Here is an 11,232-nt window from a genome sequence, read left to right as displayed (position 1 = left end):
TATCAGTTTCAGGCGCCTCCGTTTTACACCGGCAGCACTTTGGATCTGGGAAGTTAATGGCGCAGAGACCGGGAGGAACCCGAATGGATATTTGACAAATTAAACAACCAAGCGGGGATGGGACCTGATCTCAAAACTATCCAGAGTTAGTGCAAAGGCAGAGTGAGTGGTGGCTTATTCAAGGGCAGATTCAAACCCAGACCTGTTGACCCGGGACCCTTTAAACACCTCACGCCTCAAATTAAACATAGTGCACCCCCCCCCCCCCCCCCACCACCCCCCCCCCCCCCCCCCCACCACCCCCCCCCCCCCCCCCCCACCACCACCACCACCCCCCCACCACCCCCCCCCCCCCCCCCCAGGCAAATGTTTGAAGGGTATTTCCAACTATTGCTCGCATCATCTCTGAAGCTGAACTTCACCCTGTGCGCTTCGGGCTTTTGTTGGAGAGCCTAATCTGGCGCATTGTGCGAACAGGAGCAATTTGGAGCTCGTTCACTCCTTAAAAAGGCTGCGAAGCGTTCGCTCTCACGGACAACAATGGGGGGGGGGTTCGATCGGTCTATCTGTGCAGTGGGATCCCGACGTTTGCAGCTTTGTGTAAACACCTGTTGGAAGCAGAGGCCAAGCCTCAAGCCCCTCCTCGTCTCTCGCTTCCCTTGGTGCCACCAGGCGATTGGAGGAGGGTGGGACAAATGCAACTTCCCCCTCCTCCTACAGCCGGCCCGGCACCCAATATTTACACTTCCCACAAGTTAACTCGGTGCACTAACACTGGGAGGACGAGGTGGATTGAGGCAAACGCGCTCTCGCTGCTTACATTGGACTTGGGAGTCTACAGGCAACCGGGAATCTCAAGATGCCGAGGTCTTTTCTTATCAAGAAGCATTTCTCGACCAGTAAGAAACCCAATTATGGAGAACTGGACAGCCAGACAGGTAAGAGCCCGCGTTAGGGGGTGTAGTGGGTTGCAGCAGGCGGGGGTCGCGTTAAAGTGTTAAATCAGTAGGAAAAAGAAGGGTCCCGACCCGAAACGTCACCTATTCCCTTTCTCCAGAGATGCTGCCCGACCCGCTGAGTTACTCCAGCATTTTGTGTCTTCACTTTCTTCAAAGAAAAACAAATAAATCCTTGCTTAAGGGGAATGTTTGTTTGATCGCATCGACAGCATTTACACGTGTTTTGGTGTTTCTGCTTTTTGTTTGTTTGTATGCGTTTAGTGCGCCTGGGTTTTGTGCAGTGCCCGGTTGGGTTCGTGTTCTGAGCTGTTCCCTTCATGGTTGTTGTGCTGTTTTTCTTCCAGTGATCATCTCCCCATTCCTCTATGAGAAGTACCCGGTGCCTGCCATCCCACAGCCCGAGATCCTCAGCTCTGCCGCCTATTACCCCGCTATCGTCTGGGACGCTGGGTTGATCTCCAGCTTCTGCTCGGCTGACATCGAAGCCAATCTCGCCGGCAAACCTCACGACTCGCAGTCGGCGGACAGCGCGAAACGGTGCAAACCTCACGACCTGGCGTCGTTGTCCAGCGAGGAAGAGGACGGGAAGACGTCCGACCCCCCCAGCCCCGACTCGTCCGCCACAGAAGCGGAGAAGTTTCAATGCAACCAGTGCACCAAGTCGTACTCCACCTTCGCTGGGCTCTCCAGGCACAAACAGCTGCACTGCGAGGTCCAGGCGCGGAAGTCCTTTAACTGCAAGTACTGTGAGAAGGAGTATGTGAGTTTGGGAGCACTGAAGATGCACATCAGGAGTCACACGCTGCCGTGCGTGTGTAAAATCTGCGGCAAGGCTTTCTCCAGACCCTGGCTGTTACAAGGACACATCCGCACACACACCGGTGAGTAGATCGACCCGCTCTGGAGCGGCACCATTAACCTTTGGGCGACTTTCTAAAAATCTGCAATCTGCAGTTCCAAGTGGAATGGGTTTTTTGTTGTTGCATATCTTTCATTCATTTGTTCTATATCTCTATCTACATCTCTCATGTCCCTCTCCCCTGACTGACTCTCAGTCTGAAGAAGGGTCTCGACCCGAAACGTCACCTATTCCTTTACTCCAGAGATGCTGCCTGACCCGCTGAGTAACTCCAGCTTTTTATTTCTCTTATCTTTGGAATGTTTTAAACCCTGCTCCTCGCCCGTCCTATAAATCTGCAGGGCCCCAACACCAAGTCACGTTGTGTCTGATGTGTTGGAAGGAACTGCAGATGCCAGTTCATACCGAAGATGGACGCAAAGTGCTGGAGTAACTCAGCGGGTCAGGCAACATCCCTGGGGAGAATGAATTGGTGACGTTTCGGGCAGGGACCCTTCATCGGACAATGACTATCCCAGGTCTGAAGAAGGGTCTCTACCCGTGTTGTACTTCGTGGTCCTTGCAATGTCCTTTGCAAAGTAGTCCTTGCAATATCACAACAACCCGAAGCGTCGCCTATTCCCTTTCTCCAGAGATGCTGCCTGACCCGTTGATTTACTCCAGCACTTTGTGTCTACCTTCTTTAGAAAATGTTCAGTCAAGGTGTGAAGAACGATTCCCACCCGAAACGTCTCCTATTCCTTTTAACGTTATGTTGGAAAGTTTTGGATGTTGGCCCGTGTAACAGTCTTGGGTCCCATTTAATGGGATGAAAAGAGAAAATATGAAGGCCCGCTTATATTTCCCCATTTGAGCGAATATTTACCACTAATATTTTTCTTTGGCCATTCTAACAAGGGGAAGGCAGCTTACCCTTCCCAATTCATCTCAATGTTTATGTGCAAAGCGCTGATCACATTCTGATATAGAACTTATTCCCCATTGAGTCGGTACAAAAGGCGCACATGCTTCAATAAAGCCACCTTTCAGCCAAAACATTACTGGTGCCTTTCCAGACTGCGTTTTTGTTCCATACATTGTCTCCACCAGCAAAAAGAGGATGTTCTTACTGGGGAACAAAAAGACCCTGTTGTGATTCTTCGTTTCACCACTATTGCATTTAATTCTTTCTGAGTGCTGGCGTTGTCCTGCCGAGGACCATGTATGTGAATGACAGACACGCGGCAGGTGCATTCATGTAGCAGTGCGGTTTGTACAGTGCACCTGTTACAGTGCACGGCAGGCACAGCTTTAGACTCCAGCTGTCACCTTTCGGGGCCATCAGTTTTAAATGCAGGAATTATCACTTTTCACAATGCACCCTCTCCAGATCTATTTATCAGCCCTTGGCAAGGGTTGGTTCCCACTTTGTTGCTGATTTCACACCTTCTTAAGTAAATTCCCTCAAAGGAATTAGTTAAAGAACACTTTTTTTTCAACTTTGTCTGTAAAGTATTCCATGATCGTAGTTTCTGTTTTTGTAGATAGGCTTCCTAAATTTTGGTTACAACATTCCCTCCCATATTTGAGGGTGATTGGTGCAAATTTGATATTAGATTTGGTTCAACAGTCTACTGTTAAATTTCTCTTGCAGAATTAATATTTCACACAATCTAGCACATTGAAAGCAGAGCTCTTTATTGTTTTGCTTTCACAATGAGGGTACGGTCCACTACCTGTTTGCTCCTAAACTTTGGCTGCAACGATCTCCTCGCATTTGTCAGCTTTTCAAAGCTTAATCGGTTTGTTTTAACTGGTTGCAACTTTTCAGCCTTTGCAGTTTGAGGCAAAATATTAATTGTAAGCAAATGAAATAGAGGTCAGATGCAAGTAACGTGAATGAGACTTTCAAGTATGGTTATAAAGTAATGTTGAAAGTACCAATTGATCGCTGAAAATTCACACTATTGTTATTTTCTTCCTGCGCTTTTAAGGAGAGAAGCCCTTTTCCTGCCCGCATTGCAACCGAGCCTTTGCAGATCGATCCAACCTCAGAGCCCATCTGCAGACTCATTCAGATGTGAAAAAGTACCAGTGCAAAAATTGCTCCAAGACTTTCTCCAGAATGTCTCTGCTTCACAAACACGAAGAAACAGGATGTTGTGCAGCTCGTTGAGACAGAACGATTATCCGAAGCAACAACTGCCGTGTGCATTTTAACTCATTGGTTACAGACTGAATCTTTTTTTTCTGTTGGCGTAATGCTGATTTTTTTTATTTTTATTTTATTTATTATGATTAAAACATAAATATTAACATTCCAGTTTTGTAAGTCAAAAGCTACCGCCTTTTCGAGAGGGAGGACAGAACAGGGCTGGCTCTTTCAGGGAGACCTTGATGTTTCTCCAGAACGTTTCAGTATTTGATTCAGTACAAACCACCAAACAAGAGAGACTGTTTTTATTGGTGTAACTATGCAATAAAATGGTAAACTCGGGCTGCTGACATAAAATGTTCTCAGTGGAACAATGAAGCCCTGCAATGTGTAAAGATTTGTGCAATGGGTTTAACAGACATGGCTTGCGATTTGAAACAAAATTCCTGTTTACGGGCGAGCTGTGTGCTGAAGCACCTGTTAATATGAACCTTAACAACTGCTTTTCAGTGGGAGTGTGACTAATGGCAGGCAGTTGTCGCATGCTACAATGCAGGGCTTAGATAAACGCCTGACTATTGACAGGTGTGTGCCAAAAGACTTTTAATGGCTATTGACAGGTGCCTGGTGAATGCATCTTTTTCTATACAGTGTACACAATTGTCACAATATATATTTGTTTACATTGCAAGGGTACACTGGTATTGCTCTTTGTATACTGTAATTTTTTTACGTGACAGTTTTGTATTGCTAAGACTTTAACATGTACATTATATAAAGAATATGTACACATTTTTTTTACATTCAACGGAACGCAAAGTAACTAATTGAGAGTGAAAAATAAATCAGTATCAGTAAATCAGTTTTTTGCTACTTTTCAATATCAAAGCCAAGTTAGAATCAAATGAAATCACTCAAATTTAATTCATAGTAACTAAAAAATTATTATATTTTTATTCTGTGCTGTTGAGCTTACTACATTGCCGATTGAAACTACTTTACTGATGTAAAGATAAATGGTAAACAACATTAGTTCTGTTCATTAGAGTTTGGACATACAGCGCAGAAACAGGCCCTTCGGCCCACCGAGAAACTACTGAACCTGCTATTGCCCTGTATGCTAGCACTATCCTACACACTAGGGACAATTAACCTGCAAAGCTGTGCGACTTTGGAGCGTGGGAGGAAATCAGAGTACCCAGGGAAAACCCATGCAGGTCACAGGGAGAACATGTAAACTCCATACAGCACCTGTAGTCAGGATCGAACCCAGGTCTCTGGCACTGTAAGGCAACAACTCTACCACTGCACCACCATGCCACCCTATTTACTAGTTCTCATAGGGAAGGATTTAAGGGAATTTACAAATGTATAAATTTTCATATTCTTCTCCACCTTCACTCTCATATCTCTGTGCTCTAGTCCAGTATTTTTTCCTCCCTTGTGCTACTTCTAGTTGTGTTTTAACCCATCTCTCTGCATGTCTGACCCCAAATCTCACTTTGCTCTCCTTTAAGACTCCCTTTTAAAAGATAAGTCTGGTTACTTTTTTAGTCAATCCACCCAATCTCTTTCTCCCCTTCAGACTGATAATCAGTCTGAAGAAGAAACCTAACTTGAAATGTCACCGACCCATGTTCTCCAGAGAGGCTGCCAGATCCACTGAGTTGCTCCAACACTTTGCCTCCTTTGTGTAAACCAACATTTACAGTTCCGTGCTTCCACTCTTTTCCTCATCAGCTGCTTCTCTCTCAAGTCTGAGAAGTACCTTGGAATAACCAAATACTAATTCTCTGACCAAATAATTTTACCCATTACTTGATTTTAAATAAATTCTTAAATTGGAATTTAGGGCCTGTATTTTGTCAGCCTTATAAATCCTCTTTGAGGAATATCACGTGCTGCACACATTTCATGATTTCAAGATCAATTTATTGTCACATGTACCAATTAAGGTACAGTGAAATTTAAGTTACCATACAGCCATAATAAGTGACATTTAGTGATGGTTGGTGTGCACAATAAGTATTGTATAAATGCATGCCATTAATGATGTAAGGCTGCAGGTAATGCTGATTTGACATCAATACTACATCTCATTCCACTAACCAATGTCTGATTGCATTGCTGAACACCCATCACTAAAAGGATCATCTTCTACTTGCAGGTTGATTGCTGCCCAATCTCTTCTATCTGCTGCTATCATTTGCTAAATAAACCTACCTGATCTCCCGGTTGCTAAACATTTTAACTCCCCCTCCCATTCCCACACTGACCTTTCTGTCCTAGACCTCCATTGTTAGAGGAACAACGGCGCATATTTCGCTTGGGCAGCTTGCAGCCCAGCGGCATGAATATTGACTTCTCTAACTTCAAGTAACCTTTGCCTTCCCTCTCTATCAATAGACAATAGACAATAGGTGCAGGAGTAGGCCATTCAGCCCTTCGAGCCAGCACCGCCATTCAATGCGATCATGGCTGATCACTCTCAATCAGTACCCCGTTCCTGCCTTCTCCCCATACCCCCTCACTCCGCTATCCTTAAGAGCTCTATCCAGCTCTCTCTTGAAAGCATCCAACGAACTGGCCTCCACTGCCTTCTGAGGCAGAGAATTCCACACCTTCACCACTCTGACTGAAAAAGTTCTTCCTCATCTCCGTTCTAAATGGCCTACCCCTTATTCTTAAACTGTGGCCCCTTGTTCTGGACTCTCCCAACATTGGGAACATGTTTCCTGCCTCTAATGTGTCCAATCCCCTAATTATCTTATATGTTTCAATAAGATCCCCCCATATCTTTCGAAATTCCAGTGTATATAAGCCCAATCACTCCAGCCTTTCAACATACGACAGTCCCGCCATTCCGGGAATTAACCTAGTGAACCTACGCTGCACGCCCACCATAGCAAGAATATCCTTCCTCAAATTTGGAGACCAAAACTGCACACAGTACTCCAGGTGCGGTCTCACCAGGGCCCGGTACGACTGTAGAAGGACCTCTTTGCTCCTATACTCAACTCCTCTTGTTACGAAGGCCAACATTCCATTGGCTTTCTTCACTGCCTGCTGTACCCACATGCTTCCTTTCATTGACTGATGCACTAGGACACCCAGATCTCGTTGAACTCCCCCTCCTCCTAACTTGACACCATTCAGATAATAATCTGCCTTTCTATTCTTACTTCCAAAGTGAATAACCTCACACTTATCTACATTAAACTGCATCTGCCATGTATCCGCCCACTCACACAACCTGTCCAAGTCACCCTGCAGCCTTATTGCATCTTCCTCACAATTCACACTACCCCCCAGCTTAGTATCATCTGCAAATTTGCTAATGGTACTTTTAATCCCTTCGTCTAAGTCATTAATGTATATCGTAAATAGCTGGGGTCCCAGCACCGAACCTTGCGGTACCCCACTGGTCACTGCCTGCCATTCCGAAAGGGCCCCATTTACCCCACTCTTTGCTTTCTGTCTGTCAACCAATTTTCTATCCATGTCAGTACCCTACCCCCAATACCATGTGCCCTAATTTTGCCCACTAATCTCCTATGTGGGACCTTGTCGAAGGCTTTCTGAAAGTCGAGGTACACCACATCCACTGACTCTCCCCTGTCAATTTTCCTAGTTACATCCTCAAAAAATTCCAGTAGATTTGTCAAGCATGATTTCCCCTTCGTAAATCCATGCTGACTCGGAATGATCCCGTTACTGCTATCCAAATGCTCAGCAATTTCGTCTTTTATAATTGACTCCAGCATCTTCCCCACCACTGATGTCAGACTAACTGGTCTATAATTACCCGTTTTCTCTCTCCCTCCTTTCTTAAAAAGTGGGATAACATTTGCTATCCTCCAATCCACAGGAACTGATCCTGAATCTATAGAACATTGAAAAATGATCTCCAATGCTTCCACTATTTCTAGAGCCACCTCCTTAAGTACCCTGGGATGCAGACCATCAGGCCCTGGGGATTTATCAGCCTTCAGTCCCATCAGTCTACCCAAAACCATTTCCTGCCTAATGTGGATTTCCTTCAGTTCCTCCATCACCCTAGGTTTTCCGGCCCCTAGAACATTTGGGAGATTGTGTGTATCTTCCTCAGTGTATGGAATGTGTATCCTTCCCCCTTCCCAGTTCTCCAACTAGCCTGACTGTCCTTGTTTACATTTTATTTCTTTGCTTTGTTACTATCTTCTAGCTGCCTATTCCACATTTTCCTTGATCGCCATCCCCTTTGTCTCGTTTTCACACTTTACATTTCCTTATCTCTGTATTTCCCTCTCCCCTCGTCCAGTCTGAAGAAGGGTCTCAACCCGAAACGTCACCCATTCCTTCTATCCAGAGATGCTGTCTGTCCCGCTGAGTTACTCCAGCATTTTGTGTCTATCTTCAGTTTAAACCAGCATCTGCAGTTCCTCCCTGCACAATTTGCAGCTCCCTAGTGCTTCCTAAGTCCACGGGTCTCAATGTATCTGAAGGTTTATAAACAAACCAGCAGATAAGGTCTTCCGCATGCTACACAACCTTGCTGTCTATACAGGACAGTTCTTTGCTGTTATCAGAGGACATATTACAACCAGATGTGGGTGATGGAGGTGGAAAAATAGGGACAGAAGCTGCAACCCAAACGGTCACTTACCCTGGGCTGTCATGAAGATATCTGTCGACTCTTAACAATTTATCAATCAGCAATATTTCTATTGGTTTCCTTCCCCCTGTCTTTGACTATTGTTGTGACTGATAGTTTGCATTACAACAATAATATTCACCACAGCACACACATTCCAAAACCAAACTGAGAAATCATACCTTCTTGTGTAGATCAATAAACTAATTAACTTTACGACTGCTAGAACCTGATTTCTGAGTGCTTTGATGCCTCAAAGTTGGAATATTATAAAGAGACGGAGGATAATTTTGGATTGAATTAAACAACACCCCATGGAACAGGCCCTTCGGCCCTCCCTACAATTACCCTCCCAGTCCTTTTGTGCACAGATGTCGATACTGCAGTGGGTCACGAAGCTTAGTGTAACCTTACGCTGCACATTTCTAAAGCCAGAGTAAGCATGTTCTTGATTCACAGGTCCATTTCCAACTTAATTCTCCTCTTAAAAAGTTCAACCATCTTTTCCCTATCAATCAAAAGGCATTTCTTATTCACTCAACCATCGATCACCCATTCACACTAGTTCTATGTTATTCCACTTTCTCATTTATTCCCTACGCAATAGTGGCAATTTTACTAAGGCCAATTAACCTACAAGTCTACATGTGGGTTGTGGGAGGAAACCAAAGCATTTGGAGGAAACCCTTACAGCCTCAGGGAGTTCATGCAAACTCCACACAGATAACACCCAAGACCAGGACTTAATGTGGCTCCAAGACATTTCATTATTTGCAAGGAGACACTGCATTTTAACCGAATACATTCATATTAATTCTTTACGTAAATGGAAACCAATTCTATGGCTTGAATATTTAAAAATTGTGCTCCAAATTTACACGTATATAATTTAAGGGGAAATCACCGAGCATTAGTCTTCCCCATACTTTCTCTGTATGTCTCTGTCGTTGTTGGCAGTCAAACCAGTGTTCAAGATTTGGTCTGATGAACACCATAAAATTTGCCCGTTATCTCCACAGCCATAATTTACTTTTATAACTGCAATGTTTAATATCCCACATCCTCTACTGTTGCTCTGCATTAGTTAGACAGGACTCAAAAGGCATTTGTCGAAACTTGAAGGTTGCTTTGTCCTAAGCTGCTTCAACACACATGGAATACATATCATCTTTTTAGTTTCCTATGTTTGCATGCAAAGCTGTGGTGATTTGCCTCCTTTTATTCCATAAGAGATGCAGAATACTCTGCATTTGCTCCGTTTTCCTCTAAATATGATAAATTAGCTATTGAGACGTCACAACAATAGGAAATGACTTATGAAAATGCACATTAAGCACACCATCTTAAATAAATCTTTATCAAATAACTCAATCATTAAGTTAAACATAATAACCTGTATATTTTCAAGACTCAATTATTTTTTGATTTGTCTTAATGCCTCCAAATGTTTGCCTGCCATCATTATTGATTGATTGAAAGATACATCATGGAAACAGGTCCTCTAGCCCACCATGTCCTCACCGCCCATCGATTACCTGTTCACACTAGTTCTACGTTATCCCGCTTTTGCATTCACTCCCTACACATTAGGGGGAATTTACAGAGACCAATCAACCACAAACCCAAAAGGACATACAGTAACTCAGCAGGTCAGGCAGCATCTCTGGAGAACATGGATAAGTGATATTTCGGGTCGAGGCCCTTCTTCAGACTTACCTACAAGAACCAGACCAATCTACAAACGCGCATGCCTTTAGGATGTGGGAAGAAACCGGAGCATCCAAAGGAAACCCACACGTTCACCGGGGGAACATGCAAACTCAACATAGACAGCATCCAAGGTCAGGACTGAACCTGAATCTTTGGTGCTGTGTGGCAGCAGCTCCACCAGCTGCACTAATGTGCCGCCCACAACATGATAACACCGACTGGTCTATTGTTTCAAGGTTTGTCTCCTGCTCTAGTTGTTTGAACTGGGGTTGCATCTGGATCGCTCCAGTCTCTTAGGAGGATCAGGTAGAAAGACCACAGTGCATGGATCTCTTGCCACTGGGCACTGAGGGTTGGTCTTTATGCAACATCCTCTCAGATCCATCAGTGACAGGAGTTTGGCATTGAAAATTTGAGGACACATTGTCATTTTGTAAAAGTTGTAAGCAAATGTGGTGATATGGTTGGTCCAGTGATTGAAGACAATGTAATGCCCTGTATTGATTATAATGTAGTGGCCTGGCGGAGGCCAGAGAAAAGGCAGGACGCCAGGCAGGTTTAGATAACGGTCTTTATTAGGCTGAGCTCCTGCTCACAGCGTAGTCCACCTAGGGATGAACCACACTTCCCAACAGGCTGACTTTTAACCCCTTACGCCTGTCCGTCAAGTGACGAGGGGGCTGACCCAAGGAGTGGCCTGATCCCCAGGGACCACCACAGGATCCCCCCCCAAGAACTGGAGGTGCAAAGCGGACAGGAAGGCGCACGAGGGGACCAGCCCGGGTGCGCACCACGACCGGCGCAGGGACCGGCGACCGACCGACAGGTGGAGGGGTTGTAGCAGACACTGGCGGGGGTAACGTGGACTGGGGGCGACCTCGCGGGCGGGGCTGCGCAACCGGCACCGGCCGATCAATGTCCACGTGTGCCGGCTTCA

At 45.1% G+C, this 11,232-nt stretch overlaps 1 protein-coding gene across 1 annotated transcript; it reads left to right on the top strand.

The window, feature by feature from the left end:
- The first annotated feature begins 720 nt into the window (after nucleotides 1-720).
- On the top strand, nucleotides 721-4,780 carry LOC144604696 (protein snail homolog Sna-like). The gene is made up of 3 exons (XM_078419343.1): nucleotides 721-938; nucleotides 1,304-1,840; nucleotides 3,792-4,780. Exons 1-3 carry the CDS (start codon nucleotides 860-862, stop codon nucleotides 3,971-3,973), a joined length of 798 nt encoding a protein of 265 aa, XP_078275469.1. The 5' UTR covers nucleotides 721-859; the 3' UTR covers nucleotides 3,974-4,780.
- The last annotated feature ends 6,452 nt before the right edge of the window (nucleotides 4,781-11,232 follow it).

This window comes from Rhinoraja longicauda, chromosome 22, assembly GCF_053455715.1.
Source record: "Rhinoraja longicauda isolate Sanriku21f chromosome 22, sRhiLon1.1, whole genome shotgun sequence".
NCBI classification, from domain to species: domain Eukaryota; kingdom Metazoa; phylum Chordata; class Chondrichthyes; order Rajiformes; family Arhynchobatidae; genus Rhinoraja; species Rhinoraja longicauda.
This window is presented reverse-complemented; position numbering and strand designations above follow the sequence as displayed.

Bases quoted from the DNA above. Each gene is read 5' to 3' on its own strand.
- LOC144604696 (XM_078419343.1), top strand. From the start codon at position 860: ATGCCGAGGTCTTTTCTTATCAAGAAGCATTTCTCGACCAGTAAGAAA. The intron at 939-1,303 runs GTAAGAGCCCGC...TTTTTCTTCCAG, and splicing joins AGAACTGGACAGCCAGACAG to TGATCATCTCCCCATTCCTC. The intron at 1,841-3,791 runs GTGAGTAGATCG...TGCGCTTTTAAG, and splicing joins ACACATCCGCACACACACCG to GAGAGAAGCCCTTTTCCTGC.